The following is a 24919-nucleotide window of genomic DNA, read 5'->3' as shown; positions in this document are numbered from 1 at the left end:
TGGAATACTTGACTTACTCTTCCTTGAGTTTTTCCCTGTTCTTTCTGTTATTGTAAAAGAGGCAAGAGTTTTCTGCATGTGTGGCATAAAATTTCTCATTATTAAAAAATATCACAATATTTTTCGTGACTGACAGTGCAGAAAAATACACAGCTTTTATTAGAGCTTTGTTAATCTTCCATTGCTTGGCTGACATTTGAAATCATTGAAGTTTATGTTTTTTTTCTTTTTGAAAAAATTCTGCTTCTTAAAGTATTGGATTATTTCGTTTATTCATTAGTTTATCCTTCATAATGTTGCTGGTGTTATGGAAGTACAAGCTGGAGAACAACTTTCTGCAAAGTGTTGGTTTTTTTGAAACATGGTTACCCTCCTGTCATTTCGGGCATTCTTTCAATGCACAGTCAGTTTTAGATGGTGTTCAATACATTTTACAGATGTATTGGGTTGTCTCTTATATCTGGAAATATCCATTTCATTTAATAGTATTTGTAGATCGTATCTGTTTTTTCCTTTTTGGATTAAGTTGCGGAGTGGAAACGTGCCCGGGCGGGTGTGTCTCCCATTGCTTCCCTGGAAGGGCAACGCATGTCAGTGCTCAGCTTGACGGCAGTGGTTCTCCGCCTTGGCTGCGCATTGGAATCATCCGGGAGCTTCTGAAAATTTTTATTCCTAGGCTGTATCCTAAACCAATTTACATCAGCATCCCTGGGGCTGGGATCCAGGCATTAGTACTTTTTAAAGCTCCCCAGGCGATGTGGGTGTGCAGCCAAGGTTTAGAACCCCTGCTTTAGAATGTAGTTAGATACAGCGTCTCCTCAGATTTAACTGCACATTATGTTGGAGCGTAGGTTTGATGTCTTAACTAAGGCTGAGTAGGATATTTTGCCATCAATATCAGATAAAAAAGAATTTACATAAGTTGTGAAATATGCTAAATTTGGTTAAGTATAGTTTAATATTTCAAATTCAGAATTCATTTAAACATTTTTTTTCAGTGTGGATCTTATGGTTTTAAGGGACAAAAAAACCCTAGGCTTTAACTTTTTTCTAATTCTTATACCTTCAAACTGTCTCTTATTTCTGTATGTTCTGAGCCCTTTGCACAAGTGTGGGTTGAGACTTCTTATTCTGGAAGGGCGTGAGGCAGTGTACCAGGACACATGAAGTGTGACAAGGTGGTATAAATGACACAGGTGAGATAAGTAGGAAGAACACAGGCAGGGTCCATGGGGGCTCAGGAATAAAGCTAAAAATTCATGACCCAGTGACCTGTGCACATAAGATACTTTTTGAGCCAGCGGTGCACACGGAGCGCATTCTGTGACTTCTCTGTAGGAAGAGGTGAGTGCCAGGGTCAGGGTGAGGCTCTGTGCCTTGGAGGTTCAGTCCGGAACTTGGGACACTTGAGATTAGTGATGAGCATGGGGATGCTCACAGGCTAAGAGGCACTGAGACACTGAGAGACTGACTTTCAACATTTCTTTTATGTGCTCAGCATGCTGTAAGGAGCTTTGTACATCCCATTTCACTTATGTCAGAACAGGCCTATGTAGATGGCGTTGTTAAGCTCCCTTAACAGAAAAGGAAACTGAGGCTCGGAGATGCCGCATAGTTTGCCCCGGTGATCAAGCTGGTCAGCGGCAGAACCTCGCTTCCAAGCCGCTGTGTCTTAGACTGTCGCCCTCCGTACACGGCTCCTGCTGGGTCACATCCTTGTCAGTTACATTCCCCGTGTGTCCTCGGTATTTATTGGAGAAAAATTATTTTTGGGAAGGGGATGGGAAACAAACACTGTATAGCTGTATCAGAAAATCCCTTATGAATATTTAAAGAGAGTTTTTGGGGCATTTTTCCAGTTTTTGTTTTTTTGGCAGTTTTTTTCCTTCCAACTCATCATATTTCTAGGGTAGGCTATTCTATGTTTTTTTGTGTGTGTGTCCCCCACCAAACCTAGTGTATTCCACGTGAGACGCCTGTGTCATGCCCACGTTGCTCCCAGCAGAGGTGCGGTGCTGTGACTGCCGCTTCTGTTTTAGCAGCTGGAAGAGCCGTCTACTTGCCACCCCATGTTAGGTTGGTTTTCTCACTGTTGTGAGATCTGATCTGTGACACGTTTCAGATGAGGCTGCACGAGCAAAGCCAGCTCTCCAAACCCCAGGGAAGGTAAAATACTGTGCCATAGCTTCTTTGGCACTTGGTGACATGTCTGAGTCTCATTTCACTAGGGATTTCCAAGGGAGCCACCGTGTCATATTCCTTGACTATAGTTTTGGCAAATGCATTGCCTGGATTTCAGAGTCTTTTGAGCTCTACCAGCTTTGACCTCGTGTTTTCTTTTTTTTTTTTTTGAATTTTTTACCCTTTCCCGTAGTTGTGAAATTCAAACCACCTTCACTTTTTGCCCTTTTTCAGGTCAGACTCAGCAGGGCAGTGACGCCAGGCCTGCTCTCCTGCTCAGACCTTCCCCTCTCTCTTCTCTCCCACCACCCACCCGCCTCTCTGCCTGCCCTCTGCCACTTTGCCACTCAAATCTGCTGCTTGAACCCGAAGCCTATTAGAAATGCTGACTCTGAGGCCCCACCCCAGGCCTGCTAAATCGGAACCTGTGTTTTCACAAGGTCCCCAGGTGATCGTCTGCATGACCAAGTTTGAGAAGCAGGGCTCTAAGTCCCTCTTCTTCCGCAGGTGGCGTGCTGATTAGGGAATAGAATATTAGCACTAATTCATTCTGCAGGAGGAATTGGTTGAAAAGGTTTTTAAAATCATGTTTATTTATTCTGTGGCCCATACTTTCGTCACTTTTAGAGACAGGCAGATATGAATGTGTTTGGGAATAGTGGGTTTGCCTCCCCTGTGAGCGAAGTTCGGGCACTGGGAAAAGCCGGACGGTTTGGCTGATAGATTCTCACCAGGCAAATCATTCAAAGAGCAACCACTATCACTGTCTCGAAGACAAGTGGAGAAAGTAGTTATGTGGAAAGACTATTTGAGCCAAGCAATATTTGTATTTTTTCAAAATATAAAGTATAAACACATATAAAATTGCCTTAATTAGTTTGGGCTGCTGTATCCAAAGCACCATGGACTGGGTGGCTAATGAGCAACAGAAATTTATTTCTCCCAGCTCTGGAGCCTGGAGTCCTGAGGTCTGGGTGCCGGCCCGGCTTGGGGGCATCCTTCAGGTCGCAGCCTTCTCCTTGCTTCCTCCCGTGGGGCAGGGGGCAGAGGAGTTCTCTCTGGGGGCTCTGTGGTATTTCATTTGTGAGGGCTTTACCCTGATGGTCCAGTCACCCTCCAGGGGCTCCCCCTCCCCATGCCAGTGACTTCAGAATTTTGGTGGGGACACCAACATTCAGACCATAACAAAAATATAAATAGAAATTTTGTACCTCTCTAGAGGACAACTACACAGGTTTAAATATGGAGTAAAATACGGGTTGGAGAGGCAGATAGAGCACCCAGTTCTTCCTTCTTTAAATTTCTCTCTACCCCATTTGTGGAAATGTTTTTCACCCAAGGCAGAGGGACTAGTGTTTTTCTTTCTTTAAAAAATTATTTATTTATTTTTAGAGGGAGGGGAAGGGAAGGAGAAAGAGAGGGAGAGAAACATCAGTGTGTGGTTGCCTCTCAAGAGCCCCCTGTCGGGCACTTGGCCCACAACCCAGGCATGTGCCCTGACTGGGAATTGAACTGGTGACCTTCGGTTTGCAGGCCTACGCTCAATCCACTGAGCTTCACCAGCCAGGGCTACTGTTTTCCTTTGAGGCAAGTTCTGTTATTCTTTAGGTTTTAGCGGCTCTGCTACATGGAAAGGTTGTGCAGTAAAATGGGTGGTATAGGAATGGGGGATACGGGCCCCCTAGCCAAGCGGTAGAGAGGAACAACGAGGTTGCATGGACAAACCACGTGAGGTTATGAGTGCTCAGACTGAGGCAGATCCACTCTCAGACCCTCTGCCTCTTCTTTGATCTCCTGTGGGGGTGTATTAGCAGGGGTGGTGTCTGTACTACTTGCCCTTTTTTTCCTTTTAAATCCTTAGGGCCTTCGATTATCCAGCTGGTACCTCAAGATCCCAAATTCTGAAGGGATAGAATTTGTTAAGTTAGACCCATAGTTCATCTCAAAGAATTTCTCCCTAGGTTAATTCAGAGTTTCTCTCCCTCTCTTCCTCCATCTCCCCTCAACCCCCAGTGTAACACACACACACACACACACACACACACACACACACTCTCTCTCTCTCTCTCTCTCTCTCTCTCTCTCTCTCTCCCCCACATTTTATTCACTGCCATGTCAGAGAACCTGACACTCTGGGTAGGAAATGTTATGGGCCATCTCAATGCAAAGGGCTAAAGAAGACGTGCGTTTCCATACTCCGACCCAACTTTGCATCAGTGCAGAAGACTTCCTTTTCATGTGGCAATTGGTTGTGTATTGCGTGTATTGATTAATGATTTGAAAGTTGGGAATTTGAAAGCTAGAAAGCCATTCATTTACATTGACTGTGGAATAGTGAGAGAATGTCGAGTGTACGTATTTTTGAGAAACATTATTCCCATTCCTGTGAAAAAAGGAGGCATCTGTTTAAACTGGACCCTACCTAGTGCTGCAGGCTTTCAAAGTGGGCCATTCCCACAACGAGCAGATGCTAGTGACTTGAAATAGGAACGGCCTGGGCAGTGTTCCATTTCTCCTTCAGAAGCATCTCGTGGCATCAAAACCTCACACCAGAGACAGATGGAAACTGGAACTCAGGTTTCAGATCCTGTTCAAAGGACAGGCACTGCTGAATTGAAAAGGGTCAGTCAGATTTAGAAAACCTGGAATCAGCTAAATGAGGGAGGCAGTGAAGGGAAAGTGTTGTTAAATAATGGAAGGAAAACAGAAAACTTCGTGATTTTCTTAGGAGTTTATTTAAGATGTATGAGTATGTTACCTGCCATAGTATTTTGGCAAAGTTATCTGACATACAGGCTCTTAGTAATTTGAGGATAATTAGTACTAAGTATGCACAGGTTGCAGCCTAAATTGGGATATTATTGCTAGGCAATTTTAAGTTAACTTGAAGTTAACTAGATGCTCATTGTTATTGAAAATATTGATGGGATGCGGAAACACACTTTTCTTTTGTCACAAATCTGTAATAGCATAAATGGGGCTTCTCGATGACTGAGGTGATTCTCGTGGCTTTTACCCTAAAAGTGAGTTACACTCAGCTGATACCTTTGATCGAGGGTTTTCGTACGAGCCATCTGGCAATAACGTAAAAATGACAAACCCGAACCAGTATGAACTTGACTATTACAGAAATATGTGGCTTATTAAAGTTTTCCATTTGTCTGACTTCAAAACTTTGCTGTTTTATATCTCTCTATAAAACTTTTTTTCTCTGCAGCGATCTTTTCTAAGCTATAACACACAGAGATTGTTTTCCCGCCCGGTTAACTGGGATTCAGCTGCCACAGTGTATCTGCTGCAGGTCTCCTCGGAGCCCTTGACAGTGCTCACGCTCCTTGTGACCGCCTTCTTTGGAGGGAGATGTGTTATTTGTTGTTTCCCGAGCCGACTTCACTCTACCAGTCCCCCTCTGCCCCTTTATTTTCTTGACGGAGTATCTCCCACGGAAGATAGTTTGGGAAATGATACTCTAGTATTTTCTCATGAATTTTTCTCATTTATCATCACAGCAGTCCTGACAAACAGAAACAGTTTTGTTGTCTCATTTTAGATGAGGGGGGAGCTAAGACACGCACCAGAGTTCCGGCTGGCACTGGGACTCGTGTCTTCCACTAACAACCCCAGTCTTGCCTTTCTGTGGAGGCCTTCAGTTCAAGTTGGAAGCACCTAGTCAGGTACAGCAGGGATCTGCGCTGGCCGAGTAGGGTGTCCTTCTCGGGCCTGTGGCTGGTCAACAGGGCTGTGTGGCCTCCTGGAGGTAATGTGCGTAAGCAGGTTAGTTCTCATGGAGCTCTTTGAAGGAAAGGTTTTAGGCAGCCCCCCCCTTGCCCCCACCCCAGGTATACTTTTAAGCAGGAAAGGTAGCCAGGTGTTCGACCATGGTTCATTTGTGTTTCGCTTCCCGACGTTCACTTCATGGTACTACTATGTCATGTTTTGCTTTTCTTATAGAAAGAAATTCAAGCCATGAGTCAGTGCAGTCATCCCAACGTAGTGACCTATTACACCTCTTTTGTGGTCAAAGATGAACTTTGGCTGGTCATGAAATTACTAAGTGGAGGTAAGTGGATTTTGTCATTGTTTGTTTTCCTTCTGTGCAAGCCAACATATTGAATAAGATTTCAGATTTGAGCCTCATACTCCTGTATTTAGAAGTTTTGCTTGATTTATTAGTTGCTTAGAGAATAAAGTCCAATTCAGTTTAACTTCTAAAATGCGTGTCCCCTGGTATCCTGGCCTTCCCGGTGTGGGTTCATCTCCCTAAACACCTCTGCACCCTGATGCCTCTCTCCTCACCTGCGCTGCCCCTCAGCCCTAGGTCCCTCCATCCCTCTCCATGCCTTCAAGTCCTAAAAGGTCACTTCCTCTCTGCAGCTATTCAGAAAAGTTAACCAGTCCTTTCTGTTTAAAACCTTCCTTTTTAACATTATGCAAGTCCTTAACGCACTGCCATATAATGAATTATTTCAGTGCAGTGGTGATGGAAATGTTCTGCAGCTGTACTCTCCAGTTTCTGCTGGTTACATGTGGCTCCGGAGCACTTGACATGTGGCTGGTGTTACCGAGGGACTGAATTCCTGTGCTATTTTAATTTGCTTATACTTAAATAACTTAGGTGGCTAGTGGCAACAGTGTTGGACAGTGCAGATTCGCACTGTGGACTTCATGAAGAAAGCACAGGGAAGTGCCCTTCTAATTCCCTGAACCTGGTGCCCGATAAATGTTGTCTCAGATGAAATGGAGAGAGACTTTCTGCATGCTACATCATTTGTGTGCAGTATTGATCAGAAGTGGTACGGTGTTCATCACCTGTTTGCACAAAGTAACTTTCCCTCACTGGCCTCAGATCACTGAAGTTGTAAGAGCCACGGACAATGTAATTAATAAGGTGCTTTGGCATTTCTTTATTTCTTTCATCTTTTAACATCACTAATTGATAGGGAACAATAATGATAACCCTTAACTTTGTTAAACAGTCTGTGGCTAGATCCCGTTCCAGGCTGTTTCCTTACCTTGTTTCACTTAGTGTGCACAACCTCTTAAATGGCAGAGGGCACCATCCCCGTTTTTCAGAAAGTTCACCAAAGCTCAGGAGAGTTAAGCAGCTCGCCCGAGGTCACGCACAGAGTAACTGTTCCTGCTGGAATCAGTGACCGGTGACTGTAGGACCTGTTGACTTAACAGCAACTCCAGAGGGGTTACCACCTTTATGTTCCACCCCCGAAAACTGAAGCTTAGGAGGCACGAGCCATTCTCTTCATAAGGCCCAGCACAACCCCTTCTCTAGTGTGTCCCCTCTCCAGGGTGTCACATCGCCGTCTGTCTTCCTGAGACATGAAAGGAAGACAGGAGCAGAGGAGAGGGTTTTGTGGTTCCGGGACAAAGCCAAAGCTGGCAAAGTGGAACTTACATTGTACGGCCCAGTTTTACCTGCAGACCCATTTCCTGCTAAAGCTCTACCAGGGAGGCCTTTTCATTTTTTTCCTTTTTTTAAAGAAAGTGTCTTGGATCAAGCAGAGGCCCAGAAATGAGATGACAAATGCGTGGTAATTGTCTCAGGTCTGCTTGTGTGGGTCTTGGTAGGGTGCCTGGAGCTCCTAGTTGGGTTCTGTTCCCAGTCTCCTCATTAATCCTAATTCGTCATTATTTCCTTGAGTGCCTAGTTGGTTTTTAATTAAAAAGCGAAAGAAAAAGGAAAGAAAAGGCGAAAGGAAGCCTGTTGGAGCCCGACCACAGTATCTAGTGTCAGGCCTGCTTCTTGGTGTTTTGGAGGATGGTGCTTTTCCGATAAGAGACTTTACCCTGGTCTCTCCTTGTGGGGTCCACCAACTGTGAGGAAATGAGAAATTCTGGTAACCTGGGGCCCTGGATAGCCCCAAATATTCTGTTCAAGCAGCGGAGGATTTTACTTCCTCTTTTCATTTATTTTTATCCCTATTAACCTTTTATGAGCCTGAGAATATCCCCTTCCACTTTCCCGAGGACTTGATAGATTTCATCGTCTTTTTAAAAGAATACAATTTAGACGGATGGGCTTTAGTGGGTAAGAGGAACAGGTTTTAAAAAGGTTTGCACAGGGGAGAGGAGAGTGGGTAGATGGGAACTCTTGCTCAGTTTTCCATCAGCAAGCTAGAAATACATATACGCCTGGTACGGTATATCCTTATAAGATATAAATAAGTAAAATGTTTCTGGGAGTAGAATGCTCTGAATGATCAAAACATCCAAGAGTCTATGAATAAACAGATGTTTTGTTTCTCTCTGAGGTAGAAAATGTGTATTTGTTTTCTTCTGTAATGTTTTATCACATTAAATCTCTTAATGAAGGGTGGGTGGTTCATCTGGCGTAGTAATATCTGATGGGGAAACTCAGTCCTCTTAGTTAATCATTGAGAGCCTGGAGCCAAACTCAGGTCCTGAGGTGAGCTAATTGTTAACTCTTCAGAAATGTTGAGCCCCCAGGTAATTATGGCTTTTAAAATGACCCGAAGGGGGGTGTGGAATAGTAATTAATATGTGTTGAAACGTGAATTCGCAGTGCCAAGGCTACTACTCTGTTTATCGTAGCAGAGTACTGCGTGTTCATTTCTTTATTATAAAAGTCAGTACCTCAGGTACCAAGTAAGTGAAAAGAAGGGTTTCCTAGTGTCCTGGAAAGAAATCCTCTGGTGGTAATCATGGTCTAAAGGCAAGACACCTTTTTCTGTCCCTACCACCTGTGTGTCAGACATCATGGAAGAGCAGGCTGCTCGCTCTGAGAAGTTCACTGCTATCTGTCTCCTGGCCTCCTGGTTCTTCCTTCTCAGCTCAGACACCTTGGACCCTCTTTTGAATCTGTAACCAATTGCAGGTCTAGGGAAAGTAGACTAACTGGGAAGTGGTCCTGTGTAGTCTTCCGTTCCAGAACCAGACCCCTTCTCATTTACTTCAGCTGAAAGTGAGCTTGCAAACTCGCATTTAGTGTGTCTGGCCGTGGGCCGCCTTGCAATTGTTTGTATGCCTAGGGAATATTTGTGTTAAATACACAAAAACCATTTTTCTGTCCTCATTTAGTTTTCTAAATTGGGAGCCCTATTCTGGAAAGGTAAAGAAGATGCTTACTCGATTTTTTTCAACTCTTCTGTCTGCCCACTTAGGTTCAATGTTGGATATCATAAAGTACATTGTCAACCGAGGAGAACATAAGAATGGAGTTCTGGAAGAGGCAATAATAGCAACAATTCTCAAAGAGGTTTTGGAAGGCCTAGACTATCTACACAGAAACGGTCAGATTCACAGGTATGACCCCTGCGGAGAGGTTTCAATTCAGCTGTGTCTTTAGTCCTAGTCAATAAAGAGTATTCTGGAAAGACATACTGCAGGTAGGTAGGTATTGGCATTATTTCTAACTTAGGCTAAATAGATGAAGGAAAAAAGTATTTAAGAAAGAAATAAGAAAAAGAATTTTGATAAATTACATTGGTACCCTCAGAATCGATTTATCTGCTTTCACTAGAATAAGAACAGAATATAAAAAGTACTGAGTGAACTCATTAAAAACATCAGTTAACGTACTGCTCTGGAAGTGTGCTCATTTGAACTGGGTGTCATTTCTAACCCTCAAGTACAGGCAAGACTGCTTCGAACATCGTAACATGTTAATTATTTTTGACACGATGGCAAGAGGGAAGGAGGAGGCACTGGTTTCATCTTCTTGGTGACATAAAATGCCAATTTGGGTCGCCAGTCATCAGAGAACATGATGGTCCAGTGTTTCTAATGAGTTCCTAGGAATAGTGGCAGGTAAATATGGTAACCATTTACCAGTAGTGCCAACTTTAACTTCCCTACCCTGAACTAAGTGAGCTATTTATTTGCGTTCAGTAATTAGAAAAAATATTACGTTAGAAATCAAACTTAATCTATATCATTTTTCTTTTTCTTTAAGTGTTAAGACTACTCAGCACACTCCTATACAGAAAAAAAATATATTCTAGAATATTGTAAGTAGTGTTCATAACCAGTCTCTCCCCAGAGGGGAGACTGAATAAAGCAGTCATTTAAGAGGCTGATGGGGTTAATTCGGAATTGCCCCACAGACAAATTTCAGTGGAAACAGCCCAGCTGTATGTAGGCTGGGCCCTAATTCTTGATGAAGTGATGGTATTGTGAGCACATGGACAGTCTCTAACTCTAACAGAAAATAGAGTCTGCTCACTGTTGATTTCATTAAATCTAGATAATGATTTCACATACAATAGGTGTTACTAAAATCTAACCAGTCCCCAGGAACAAACTAAAATCATATGTATCTTGTTTAAAATCTATGATGCAATTTTAGTGTTGATAAAATCATGTGAAATAGCTGCTTATATGATGTGTTTTAAAATCTCCCTGAGTGAGTTAGTGCAATATAGTATCTGCATTGCATAATTTATTCTTTTCTTTTTTCTGAATAGGGATTTGAAAGCTGGCAATATTCTTCTGGGTGAGGATGGTTCAGTGCAAATAGCAGGTAACGTTGATAAAGATAAAAAAATTCTTGTTTACAGAAGCGATGCATTTCCAAGGCTTATAGAATCATTCCTAAGAAATGAGTCAGTGCACGCAGTCCGTTTTAAGAAGGTATTTGGGTTGCCATGGTATAGAGTGTTGGGTTCTCAGGTATGACACGTTTTCCTGTTGTTCTTTGTTGGATCATCCTATAAATGCTATTGTAGAATGTAGCCCTTTGATAAAGAACAATTTTACTTTTAATTTCATTATTTTTTCTACCTTTTAGATTGAATAATGGCAATATTTACATAACTGCAAGAAAAGCACTCTGAGAGTTTTTGATGAGTTTGAAAGTTGAAAACATTGCACACGTTAATTTAAAGCCCTTTATTTCTCAAGAGGTTGGCTGAGAGAATTGTGAGCTCTTAAATTCTAGGGCTTACTTTGCTCTTAAATCCGATCCTGCCTAGCTATTCTTGACAGCAGTTTGGTGTGCAGCCAAGTCAATGTGTACTGAGTAAGTGCATCAGCCAGGCCCCTTCCATGTATAGAACCTGTCTTTCATTTTGTCCTCGCTCCCGGAGGAACCAGAATGGCCTGGGGTGCAAGGCAGCCATGTCCTTATGGACTCCTCTCCTGTTTTACCCCATGTTCGTGAAGGTCTGTCTCAGCAGTCCTCGCAGCTCTCGGTCCTTTTGGAATTTTGGGCTGACCAGTCCTTCTCTGTAATGGAAGGGTGTTCAGCCTGCTGGCTCCAGGCATGAAGTATTACGAGCAGCATCCTTGGTGAGAATCTGTGGTTGAAGAATGTTGACGTTGGCCCCAAATGTCGAGTTGGCCTCATCTGCTTCTTTTTGTGTTAGAGTGAAAAAGCCCTAGTTTTTGGCATAGGTTTAAGCTCTTCACCTGAATTTAGTTATCAGGCCAAATTTAATTACAGACCTTGGTCCTAGCCTTATTTCTCGACATGTCTTAGGGTTCTGGAAATGAACCCTAAGAAATGCAAGAGTTTCAATGAGAAAACAAATAGACACCCAGCACAAGGATAAGCTTTGAGTCATCTCTGAGTTGTTGCTTACCCCCCTCTGCTTAGTGTTTAACTTTTACAACATTTTGAGTTTTAAACCATGTGAAGTCTGTCCTAGTAAAACAAGCGAAAGGAAATGACTCAGTAAACTTAATGAACTCTCAGTAGTCCTAGAAGCCATTTTCAAACCTCTTATTGTGAAAATTTTCAAGCAGAGCACAGAGTAGAGAGAAAATTGGAAGAACCTTCTTGTACCCACTGCCTGGCCTTAATAATGATTAGTTTTCAGCCATTCTTGATTCATCTATTTTTTCCCTCTCTACTTTGGTGGCTCTTACTACTGTTGCTGAGTTTTGTTCTTGAGGCATCCGAGTTAGTGCCTTATGGATATGTATCTTGTCCTTATTCTAAAGAGTGGCCCTTATTCCACAAGCTAGGGGCAGTTTGGGGGGAAAAAACACTTGAACTGAGCAAGTGACAACTGAAGAAAACTTGTGGACTTGTGGACAAAAGCTTCAGCCCGTCCAGCGCAGAGTGGTCTTTAAGAGTGCAATCTCAGGTCATCACTTAGGCTCTGTGACCTTGGTCAAGTTACCTAACCTCTTTAAGACTCAAGGAATACCTAACCTCTTGTATTCCTTAAATGGAAATACAAGTATAACCCACCTCATCTTTTTTTTTTTTGCTAAATCAAATGAGGCTTTTTATATTCAGTGACTGTGACAGTGGCCAGCCTGCATGTGATAGGCACACAGTTAACGTCAACAGCTGTTGCTGTGCTGTGGCTGTTGCTGGTATTTACAGCAAACCAGTACTACTGTTACTGCTGATTACGACCAGTACGATCACAGCAACTCTCCTGTGCACTGCCTGGCCACCATAGGTGCCTGGATTTGTCTTGTAAGAGGTTTAACTTGGAGGGGCTTTATGAGTTATAAAAAGGTAATTCTTACGAATTATGGAAACTTAGACGTTAGCTTATTAATTTTGCACTAAGCTGATAAGGAAATATAACTCACTTTCTGTGTTTTGTGACAAAATGACCATTTCCCACTAAGAGGATCAAAATAGCAGTGAAGTGCCTTTGAAACCTGGAGGTGGGTCCAGCCCGCCGTACTCTGCCCTGTGGTTCCCTGCCAGTCACCTCATCCCATTACCCTCCTCAGATCGATGACCTGAGCTCCTTCTCTGGGCCTTCTGGAGCACATTGGCTTCTCTCTCTCAGTGAGGACCCCCCGAGGTGGGACTTCCTGACAGTTTCTCTTCCTCTCAGCTGTTTGGGGTTTTTCCTCACAGGGGGTGGTGGTGTTGGGGGTAGCCTAGGACGCCCTTGCTCTGTGGTGGCTGCTGGGTTCTCAAGGGCATGTGTAGGAAGCCCCCACTTGGGTTGTTGTGAGGATTAAACGAGTCAGTGTGAAGCGCCTGGCGCGGTGCCTGGCATGTAGCAGGACTTTGTGTGGCTACTCTGGTCTTTCCTTGGTACCTTTTTTGGGCCTCTGTTCTCAGGCTTGTGCAAGAAAGAACATGAGCCGGGATTGCCATTCCCAGGTGCATTGTGGTGGCTTAACAGGCATTTGTTTTTTTTAAGATTTTATTTATTTATCTTTGAGGGGAATGGAAGGAGAGAGGGAGAGAAATATCAATGTATGGTTGCCTCTTGTGTGTCCCCTGCTGGGAACTGGCCCACAACCCAGGCATGTGCCCTGCCTGGGAATCGAACTGCGATTGTGTGGTTCACAGGCCCGCGCTCAGTCCACTGAGCTACACCAGCCAGGGCTTCACAGGCATTTAAATTGCAGTCTCTACATTCTTAGAGCTATGACTTTTGAAAATTCACATTTAATTTTCTCTATATTCTCTGACCTGAGAATAACATTGAATTCATACAGTATTTAAAATTATTTTTTTTTGTTTTACCTATAAAATAGGAATATTGCTTTAAAAACCCTTGGACTATTTCCTCGGAACAGGTAGACGCTGCCACTGTCCCCATCTGATGGGAGTTTGACTACTTGGTCAGGCAGTGGGTCACAGGACAAGAACCAGCCCGGGAGTCGGGGGTGGTTGCCGGCACCTGTGTCTGGTGCTGGGGCTGAAAGGGAGACTTGCAGCAACAGCAGAGCCAGAGTGGCTCTCCTTGTCGCTGCCTATTATGTGTGAGCAAATCGCACGTTGCTTTCCCTAGGGCTGTTTGTCCTGTCTTCCTGCATCTGTGTGCTCTTTGGGCCTCATTTTGAAGTAAAAGTTAAGTGGGGGAGAAGTTCGCATTTACTACTTCGAATGTCATATTTGCTTACCTTGAGAGTATTATTATGAGCATTGCTTTTAAAGAGAGTATTCTTGCTATTCTAATAGAAACCAGAATTTGTATTAAAAAAACACACTCCCTCTACTGTATATACACATATTCCCTTTCTCAGAACTTTCTGTGAGGAAAGGGAAAATGAAAAGGCCTGGTTCAAACCACGAAAAACTCTCCCCCTGTTATGCAGCCAATGAGTGAGAGTGAGGCTAATACACTTGGTTCTATTTCCAACGGTACAAATTTGTGGAAATAATATATGCTTTTTCGACCATGGATATAAAATCAGGAACTACAGTCATGCGCATTGAGTGCTTCCTATGTGCCAGGCCAGGTTCTGTGTGCTGATGCTCTGTGACTCATTCAGTCCTCACCACAGCCCCAAGGGGAATGTGCTGTTTTTATACCCATTTTACAGATGAGAAGCTGAGGTTCTGAGCTTCCAGATCACGCATGGAATAAGTGACGGAGTCAGCCTTCAGGGCCTGGGGCTCCAGGTCGGTGGGATTTCTAGGAAATGAATCCTGAATCTGGATCAAAATGATCTCGGTTTTGAATAGAAGTCATGTAGCAATCACTAACTCTTCTACATATCTGTATAAACTGATTTTATTTTGGGCTGGGAAACATATTCAGTACCTTTTCCCCATTTTTCAAGTTGAGACACACAGCATCATTTGTGAGCTTTTAGGAGGAGCAATCCTCTTAGGTTTCATTTGGTGCAGAGTTAAGCCTGGCAGTGACACCACACTCTTTTTATCCTGGGAGACTTCAGGTTTGATGTAGTGAGTGAAAACCTGAGGACTGTCTCGTCAGGGTTTAAAAGAAAATGCTTTGCTTCTCAGTATTTCTTCTGTGCACGGACGACCTGTGCGTATGACTTCCCGATAATAACCTTGCTTAGGGTGCCTCGGTAAGTACAGTCACTGTTGCTGTAATACGTGATAGAAGGAGTGGCTCTTTGAAAGTCATGCTTTTCCCACGGCCTTTGCATTTTGCTTTCTAATTTGATGCTCTGTCATATTGTCAGGAAGAGCTTAGTGCTTTGTCTGGCAAGTGACTAAGCCAGTTTGTCCGGAATTCATGAGAGATGGTATTCTAAGCAAACAGAAATTCATATAAATCAGGTACCTTAGGGATGGCCACCGTAGATATATTTATCTTAGGAGTCTTTTAAATAGTGATCACTCTTAATGTACTATGAAAATGTTGATTTCACACCAATTTGTTTTCTAAGGAACTTTCTAAAAGCATATTACTACGTCATATAAGGTGGAATTCACACTCATTTTTCACTCACCTTTGATCTTTGAGGTGTCTGTGTAAATGTGCGGATCTGAACTTCCCACCCCCCCATTTCTAACAGAAATCGGATCTAGTGCTGAGTGAAGGCACCAGAACATTATCGTCACGTTGCTCTCTGTGTCCCTGAGGCCACCAGATCAAACATAAGCACTAGGCTTTTCACTGTCTCAGGCACATGGGTATGACTTTGGGTGGCATCTGGATTTTCTTCTGGAAGGGAGACATATCCTTAGTCAGCCTCTGCATACATTTTCAGTTGTAGTCTGCGTCTCAAACAACGCAAAACCCTGTGACTACAGCTTCTGCCAGGAAAATGTGCAACCTGACTTAACTTGCTTCCGGCATCAGAGGGTGGTGTGCCAGGTGGAGTTTTTATGCCCATTGCTCCCACATTCTTTCGTTGCCCTTCTGTGTTCTCTGGCTCCCGTAAAGTGTACTTTGATGGGGTGAAAGAGAGAGAGTATTTCTTGTGTTGTAGGGAGGACCGGCTGCTGCTTCCAGCAGGTAATGTGGGCTCTCTGAATCCTAGGGTCAGAAAACTTGGAAAGCTCCTGAGGCATCACCCCCGATAGAGGTGATGATGTCGTCATGTTTACCAGACTGCTTGCGGTTCACATCCTGGCTGCTAACTTCTCACCCTGTACCCAAGTAATCTAACCTGTTTGCACCTCAGTTTCTACATCTGTGCAACGGGAAAATGCTAGTGGGTTGAGGGAGTTAACACCCATTCCAGTTTAGAATTAGTTCAGTTGCACTGCTTTTGTATTGAAATGGGGGTGGTGCCCTTTAATTCTGGAGGCTGTTGTAACATCACAGTTGGGCAGGTAGGGAGGCCTGGCTTGTAAGCATCCTACTGACCTCTTGCCGTATCCTTTGCTTTTTCTCCTTCTTTACCCCTTTGTTTTCCCTAATATTACCAGAGTGAAAAATCTACAGCGCCAATCTGACCGTATAATTCTGTGGCGTCAAGTTAAACCTTGTTGCTGTTGGAATAAAGTACCAGCTCCCCCAGGTGGCACATGAAGCCCCCACCTGTTCCTCCTGTTACCTGTCCCCCCCACCCCCCCACCACTTTCTGCTTCACTCCTTTGCAATCCCCCTTCTTTACCTGGCTCACTTCTCTTTCATGACTCAATTTGGGTCATGAAAGAGCCAATTTGGGTCAAGGAAGGAGTGTTCTTTCCTTGAGAAACCTTTTCCCACCCGTTCTCTAACGTCCCCATCCTTACCATGTCTGGCCCTTATTCTGGTGGCTTGAAAGTACTGTCCTTTACATGCTCCAAGTAGAAGGCCTGTGACGCATACTAGCGAGCGTGGGTCCGTGTGTCCCCCTCTTCCCCACAGGCCATATCCTTACCAGCCGTAAACTCTCCATGGCGTTCATCTCAATACCTCCCAGGAGTACCTGACACCCAACAGGTGCCCCCAAACTTTTGATTAGTGTGATCTGAGCCCCAGGTGTGCCGGACGCCCCCTCTCAGCAGGCTGCGCCTACACGGGCCTGACAGCGGTAGAGGGGGCGTGTGTCGGTCACAGCTGAGAGCTCACACAAGTCCGAATGTATCAGCTTACAGAGAGGGAGGCAAAAACATTTAAAATAGTTAGGTATGTGTGCTAGTGCATACTTTTGAGGCTGAAAATAGTTTTTTAATGACCATTTTTCAGCTTTGATTTTAGGCAAGCTCTGCCTTAGCCAGAGGACAGTGAAATGATTAATAATGCTGAGGGGGCGTGAAGCAGAGCGTGAATTAAGAGACCTTGGGCTCACTCAGAAAGCAGAGGACCAGTGCAAAGTCAGACCTTTGGAGGCTGTAAAGTACTTTATAGTGAACCACGATATATGGTTTGAGTTCCAGGAAGCTTATAGCTGTGCAAATTATGGTTTAACAAACTTGCCAAAGTTCCCATATATTCTTTTTTTGGGGGAGGGGTGAGTAAATCACGTCAGCAAGTTGGCGTGGCCCCTGAACCGGGGGATGCTGGTCAGTGGTAACACATGGGAAGCCTCTGGCAGGAACTGAGGGTGCAGGCGGTCCCGGAAACCTGGTTTCCATTCCCTCTGCACACCGTCGGTGAGAAAGACTCGGGGAGATTTTAAGCAGCTTCCTGTCCCCGTAACAGCTGCCAGCAGTTGTTTGAGTCACAGCTTTAGGGAGTCTAACGGGGTGAACCCAGCGGGGGAGAACCGCTCTGCTGGCTGCCCTGCTGGACGTGGTCCTCAGCTGTGCAGGTTTCTCTGCGTGGGGGGCAGGGCTGCGTCCCTGGGAGGAGTGTCTGGGGGGGGGGGGGCGCAGATGGCCTCAGTTGTTCTCCTCCCCCCTCCCTCCCTTCCTTTCTTTTGTCCTGCCGTAAAGGTCCTTCTGCGTTGTTATGAAATTCAGTTATTTGTATATTATCATAAGCTGTTAAAGTCTGGGAAAAACAAGGGTTTTGGGATGGAGAGCATAGCAATTCAAGTCAGTTCTCTGCCGGATCTTTTTTTTTTCCAGTTTAAAATTTGTTACTGTTTCCCAGAACCTCCATGTATTAAAATGAAAAGTGGTCCTTCCGTGGCGAATAGGTGAACATTAGGTGTCCGGGTTCCATCCCTCTGGGTGTGGGCAGCCGACAGATGCTTCTTGAGCATTTACTGTGCTCCAGGCACAGTTGTCCCAGCTGATGTGGTGGCAAGCATTGGAGACACTACGTCTACTCTTGTGGAGTTTATAATAGTTCAGGTGAAACAGGCATTAAACAATTAGCTATAGGATTTAATTTAAAAAATTTGTACGTGGATAGCAGTGTGTACACTTGAGGAATCTAAGTTAGCCACAGTTGGGTCTAGTTAATGGGTTGTTCTGGGGACTAATCCTGAATATGTATTGTATCCCTGAAAGATTTAGGAATCAGTGTTTTTGACTAATAACATCCAATAAGTTGCTGCATATGTCATAAGTAGTTTAGAGGTTTTTTAAAAATTTAAATAGAGTTCACAAGTATTTATACTCTATGAACATGGTTTAACACTTAATTTTATAGGGTGCACTTGATACCAGTAGCCAAGCATTATCTAGCCAGCCCCCTGGGTTACTCACTTCCTCTCTGCCTCTGCCAAGCTCTTTGCTGGCCACATGTCACCTGTGAAATGCTGTTCTTGGGTTCCCCAGTTTTCTTTCACCTGTGCAGGTTGTATGACCACCATGCTGGAGAACTCTGCAACCCCAGGCCCCACGCGCTGCCCTCCCTACGGTCTCCCCCAGCCCTTCCGAAGGCAGCCCGTCCTCCTTTTGGGCAGACGGACGGTTGCTGTCCCCCGGCACTTCTCTCTCTTACACTGTGCTGCCTGTCTGGTTCGGCAGCAAGTCCTGCTGCGAACCACGTCACGCCGCCTCCCCCACTGTCGTCCTGGGCCCAGCCTCTGTCAGCTCTTGCCTGGATTAATTTGCTCGCCTCCTGAGAGGTGCTCCTCTTCTGCTCTTCCCCTCCGTGCCAAGTTCTGGCACCCAGAACGACGCCGTTAAGCTAAGGTGAAGACTTGACTCGTGCCTTTCCTCAAAACCCTCTAATGTCTCCCCACCTCAGAGCGAAGTCAGCAATCCCCACACCTTACCAAGTCTGGGTCCTTGCTGCCTTGTCGACCTCGAGTCCCGCTTTCTGCTCTTCCTCTGCCCACCCCAGTCAAACCAGCCTCCTTGCCATGCCTGCTTTGGTCTCAGGACCTTTGCGTTGGCTGCTCCCTCTACCTGGAATACTCTTGTCAGTTCCCCTGTCAGAGTCTTGCCTCAGAGGTCACAGCGTGAGGCTTCCACCGCCACTGTGGTAAACCGCAGCTCCCCTACCCCCACTCCGTGTCCCCTGATCTGGGACCGGTGCTCAGGTTGTGAACCTAGACCAGCAGCGTTACTGTCCTCATCACCTGGGAAGCCGGATGACAATGCAGATCCTCGGGCGTTTTCACCCCCAGACCCGCTGAGTCAGAAACCAGAGGCCGGGCCCAGCAGCCTGCATCGTCACAGCCCTCCAGTGTCCCGATGCCCACCGGGTCTGAAAACCACCGCTGTGTACTACACTGCGTAGTTTTGTTGGTTGTCTGTATTGCCCCCTCCTGCCCCGCCTCCGTTTCAAGTTCACCTCCAGGAAGGCAGGGGTTTCTGCTCTGGACTCCCAGTGTTTAGGACCGGAAAGACACTTAGTAAAGGGCCCAGTTACCAACTGTTGAGTGAATTATGGAACATGTGACTACTTAGCAAATCACACGAAAAGCATACCGAGCAACAGAGTTTAGTGTGTGATTCTCGTATATTAGTGACTTTTCAGTGTTATGAATTTTATTGTAGATGTATAGTTTTCTTGATCACAGATTTTAAAAACTCCAGATTCTTTGAGAATTCTTTGAAGTCCCAGCTAGTCCTTTGCAAAACTATGTGGAAATGATGTAAATTGTTGCTTTAAATACTTGTGGCAACTGGAATTCTGCTATTTTTAATCATCTCCCATAGGGCCCATCTCTTTAACAGTGTACGGATGGGTTATTCTGGTTTATTGGAAGCTTCTAATAGTTGTTGAGTGGAGATTTGTATGAAAAAGACCACCTGCAGGTATATTAATATTGCACTGGAAATTTAGACTCATTAACATTTGATCTAAGTGACTTGTGCCTGTGTTTGTGGGTAGGGCCCGCCCGAATCCCCACTGACTCCAGAGCATGCGTCTGCCTTGGGAAATGCAAATGCCTGTGTAACGTGCTCACCCTGTGCTCTCCTTACAGCAGGTCCATCAGGTCAGTGCAGTAGGTCTGACAGATGAGGCGACTGAGGGCTTATTTAAGGTCGTTTTGAAGACTGTAAAAGCAGATCACTCTCAGGTCTGCTGGCCTCACTTTCAGAGCTTGGCCTAATTCCTTGCCTTTAGCCGGCCCCCTGACCCTCAACCCCTCTGCCTTCTTGCCGCTTAACTCTATACCTTTTGACAGTGCAGCTGCTGGGGGCTCAGGTTTTTTTCCACTGTTAAAATAAGGAAGGTTGACAAGACTTTCTCCAAGGCCCTGTCTTACATCAAAATGTTCTGAGTGTCCCTTCATTAGCCTTAGTCCCGAATTGAAAGCATTCAAATCAGAGAATGGCAAGGAGGGAAGAAGAAGCCAGGTAACTGTCCTGTGGTTACTGTTACCAGAGCACCTTAAAAAGTATCCCTCCTGCCTCCCACTGGGGAGCCAGGGAATAATGGGTTTATGTTTCGGAGATTATCTGTGGTTTTCCCTTATGCACTGTAATTATCATGCTTGATAGAAAGTCGACCACTAGTGAGTTCTTGGTCGTGTCTGTCATTGGGCTTGACAAAGCCAGCTCTTGCCTGGCACCTGTGGCACAGCTGGCCTTGTATTGCCGCTCCATCCTTTGCGGCCCTCTTCCCTTCTGTGGCTGCCCCACCAGGCGTGGCCTCTGGCTGCAGTCTCACCAGAAATTCACCTGCTCGGGGAAGGGTCCTGTGGCTCTTACATACAGGGGCAGAGTACCTGTCGTTTTCCATTGTCTGAAGCTAATGCTGACCTTCATACTGTGTCTTAACGAACTGTGTTAGTCACCCAAACCATGAGACAAATGTAAATCGACATCATCCACCACTTTTTCTCTCTCTCTTTGGCCCTTTTAAGTCTGTGTTGTCTCCACTGTGAGAAGGTTGAGGAGTTGCGGGGAGAGAGGCAGCTTGTACAGCCTTGGCATTTTTACCAAGCATCCTCCTGTTGAATTTTTCTTATTTGTCTCTGTGCTTGTAAATGGGTGTTGATCCCATGTACAAGGTGCAGGCAAGTGCTGCTTCCCCCTTATGAGTGAAAATATAACTCACTTGAAAGAAACCAGTTGATGGCGATTTCAGGAGCCTGCCCACATGAGATGCCAGTCATGGAAAGGTTTGTTTCTGTGTGTCACTTTCATTTTAAAAAGAGAAGCTCTACCTAAAAAGGACTAAAAGGGACTAAAAGGAAGATGCCTTCTGATTTCTTCTTTTGCTGTGAGGAAAGGCTATGAAATTGTTATTCTCTGATGTTTCAAAGAAGGTCAGGACTTCCTCTCTCATTCATAGGTGGGAAACATGGATTGGGCCAGAGCAGCTGAGAAGTGACTGTCTAGGTCCCCGACTCTGGAAACAGGGCAGGTTGTATTTTCTGAGAGTGCCTGCCTTGGACGCCATGCCTTGGGTGGGTGGGGGCTGCAGCCCATGTAGAACCAAGCCAGATCCTTTGCTTGGCAGAAGGAATAAGTGGAACTGAAAACCAGGAGTATTGTGGAAGGAAAGGAGATTGGGTAAAGAGCGAGGGTTTCAGAAAACCTCTTTCGGTTCTGTCTGGTCCCTCTTTGAGTCCTGTCCCAGCAGGGCAGGTGGTATTTCCCAATCTGCAGTGAAGTGGTGTGTGAGTAATTGATTACTAATAGTAGATAAGGTGCCTACATAATTATTGTTGACTTGCTCCAAAGATGAGCAGATTCAGTGCTATCACTTTAATGACATACTGATGCCCGCACACAGTGAGTTGCATTTGGAGGCTCTCGCGATGGGAGGAGAGGGGTCATGTTGCAGACATCTGTGCTGAGAGTGATGCTTTTGTGCAGCTGGTCTCCTCTGGGCCCTGCCACCTCCAGCGAGCAGCTGTTACTAATGGACTGTTAATTAGGATTATGATTATAAATTATTTTCATGTATTAAAGAAAGATTTTGTACACATCGGAGTATTCCCATAGAGGTGTGCCATGTGCGTGAATTTGTTTGTCCTGCTTGACACATTAGAATCACGAGTCAGACAGTTCTTGCAGGGTAAGATTTTTCTTTTCAGTGCAGTAGTCCCCTCTTACCTGTGGGGAACGTGTTCCAAGACCCCCAGCGGATGCCTGGAACCACGGATAGTACCAAGCCCAATATATACTATGTTTCTACCTACACATACGTACCTATGGTAATGTTTAAACCACTCTTGCACTGCAGGGCCATTGTCAAGTAAAATACGGGTGACCTGAACACAAGCACTGCCGTGCCGTGACAGTCGGTCTGATGACTGAGATGGCTGCTGCGTGACTGGTGGGTGGGAGGGTGGGTGGCATATATAGGTGCTTATGCTAGACAGCGGGATGATTCACATCCGGGGCGGGAAAGAGGAGGATAGTGGGAGATTTTGTCTCGCTGCTCAGATAGTGTGCAATTTAAAACCTATGGATTTTTTTCCCCTGGGATTTTATTTCTGGAATTTTCCATTTAATATTTTTGGACTGTGGTTGACCACAGGTAACTGAAGCTGTGGAAAGTGAAATCCAGGATAAGAGACGATTACTGTACTGCCCTTGTACTTACTGTGTCATGAGATATGTGGATGTGCCCTAAACTTTTTTCCTGCTACTGCTCTTTCCACTCCCGCGGTCTCTCCATCTCAGGGGTGAAGGAGGGAAGCGGGGGACTGGCTGCACTTGGAGGGCTTCCCGCAATACGGACTCAGGCCACCACAGCCCCTGGTAGGAAGTGGTAGGAAGGCAGGACTCCCGAGGGGTGTGACTCCAGCCTGTGCATGGAATCAGCTGGCATCTTGCCACAGTGCAGACTCTGATTCAGTGGGACCGGGGTGGGACCGAGACTCCGCATTTCTCCAAGGCCCCCAGATGATGCTGGTGACTTTGGTTTAGGGACCACTTTGAGCGGACTGGAAGGTTGAAGACGTGTTTCTCTCCTGTTTTCTTAGAATCGTATCCTTCTGTTTCTGAAACATCTAAGTATAGCCATGAACAGGAACAATTGGCAAAAAAGTAAGCTAGAGTCTTCTTGCAGTGTTTTTTATACCCCTTGAGATGGCTGTGCATTTGTTTGTTTTGATTTGTGCCCCTGGCATTAAAAACCACACTTAATATTGGAGCTGTTTAAAACTCCAAAATTGCACAGGGCGCTAAATTGTTTTGTTGCTGATTTTTTACCCAAGTCCTTTTGGGGATTGCAGCCACTTTGGCCTGTGATGCAATGCTTAACAGTCAGGGAGCAGTCAGGGAGTATGAACAAGCATGGCTGGACTGGGCAAGGACGGGGCCGTCAGAGTTGAGAAGCCTTTGGGTACAGATACCAGGGTGCTTGACTGGCAGGAGATTAAGCAACGTGGACATTTAATTGTCTCAGTGACAGAAGTCTCGGACATTCGTTTCTGGGGTTAAGGCAGAAGCCCTTGGATGTCACGGGGGTCATGGGCTCTTTCCTGCTTCTTGTGCTGCACCCCAGTCATGTCAGGCAGCTCGTGATCCCATGGGCTGCTCTTGCTCCCGGCTTCACATCCTCACATCCTCACATGACAGTGTCCCAAACAGGGAGGTGAGAGGGGAAGAGAGAGCCTTATAAGGCAGTTCTTGTACTCGGGAGGACAATTCCCCCCCAGAAGCCCGTGCTGTGTTTCCCTTGGATCTCACGGGCCAGGACCAGGGCAGACCCTCAGAACGGTCACTCGTGGGAGGAGCCAAGCCCCTTGATTGCCTCGGTCACTATAATTAAAACATTATAGTATTGGGTAGGCAGCAAGTAGTGAGCACTACATTATTGCTGATAATCTAAAATCTATATTCCCTGCCTCCCATTTTATAGCTCATGAAACTGCTGTTCCAAGAAGCTACGTGAATTTGCAGGGAGTGTAATAGGGATTGCACACAGGCCCGTGAGAGTCCAGAGGGCCTGGGGGGGGGGTGGAAATGCAGCTCCTTCCTACTCTGTGTCCTCCCTTCTCTGGTGCTTCTCTTCCTTTCAGTCCAGGATGGGCGGTGGGGACCTCCCTAGAAAGGGTCAGGACCCCGTGGAATGCCTCTACAGCGGGCTGCACATCCCACACCCAGGCATCACTACTGGGTGTTTTGCTAGTTACACTCACATTCCTGGTACAGTGGAATATCACTATTGGAGTAGTGGGAAAACCGTTCCTGTGGGCAAAGTAGCACTATTTCAGGAGAAAGTGAGCTCAGCAAGTATTGGCAGCTGCTGTCCTAGATGTTGCCATGTCCTGTCTTGGTCCCCTGGGCTCTGGGCTCTGCTTCCTACCCTGGGTGTGCTGAGTTCTGCTGGACAGAGCACAGGTACCCAGAAGAGGTGCGGCATCCGTCTGGAGGCCTCCATGCTGTCCCCTGCCTGGGTTTGCAGGGGTTCCCCGCAGGCACAAGGGACAGCCCTTCCCGTTCCCGCTCAGGCTGTTCTTGCCTGGAGGTCTGATGACACTCCGAAGATGGCAAGGCTCCAGGAGGGTGAGCAGGGGTTCCAATTTAACGTACAAACAAAAATCAAACAAACAGAAAACCTGGTAGAAAAGGCCAGGTTTAATTATACTGAAAAAGAAATACACGTTCAATATACTGCACTCAGAACTGAAGGTGTCTGTCACCTTCTGTTTGCGGGTAGTTCCTGGACACCCTTCCCCGCCAGATTCTGTCCGTGAGAGGCGGCCACCGGGCAGGGCAGTCGCTGCTCTCGCAGTTGCGGCACCAGGCGTGCCTCGTCCAGCTGCGGGCCAGGCTCCTGCTCCGTCCAGACTAACTTTCTTAAAATGCACTTCTGATTGTCGCATTCTGGTCAGAGTCTCACTTCCCACAGGCACTCGAAGAAGAACAAGGCAGCCGTGCTCGGCCATCATTCCTTGTGTG

At 45.7% G+C, this 24919-nt stretch overlaps 1 protein-coding gene across 4 annotated transcripts in view; it reads left to right on the top strand.

Annotated features, from left to right (window-relative positions):
* STK39 (serine/threonine kinase 39) overlaps window positions 1-24919 on the top strand; it is a 279398-nt gene that overhangs the window by 62845 nt on the left and 191634 nt on the right. For all 4 annotated transcript variants that reach the window (XM_053665140.1, XM_037140707.2, XM_053665141.1 and 1 more), the window contains exons 3-5: window positions 6133-6241; window positions 9318-9459; window positions 10620-10675. In XM_053665140.1, coding sequence (XP_053521115.1) covers window positions 6133-6241; window positions 9318-9459; window positions 10620-10675 — 307 coding nt within the window. The remainder of the gene's footprint in view (window positions 1-6132; window positions 6242-9317; window positions 9460-10619; window positions 10676-24919) is intronic.

Source organism: Artibeus jamaicensis, unplaced genomic scaffold (assembly GCF_021234435.1).
Source record: "Artibeus jamaicensis isolate MK-2021 breed Jamaican fruit bat unplaced genomic scaffold, CSHL_Jam_final contig_391, whole genome shotgun sequence".
In the NCBI taxonomy this organism is placed as follows: domain Eukaryota; kingdom Metazoa; phylum Chordata; class Mammalia; order Chiroptera; family Phyllostomidae; genus Artibeus; species Artibeus jamaicensis.
Note: the sequence above shows the minus strand (reverse complement) of the source record. Positions and strands in the feature narration are given on the sequence as shown.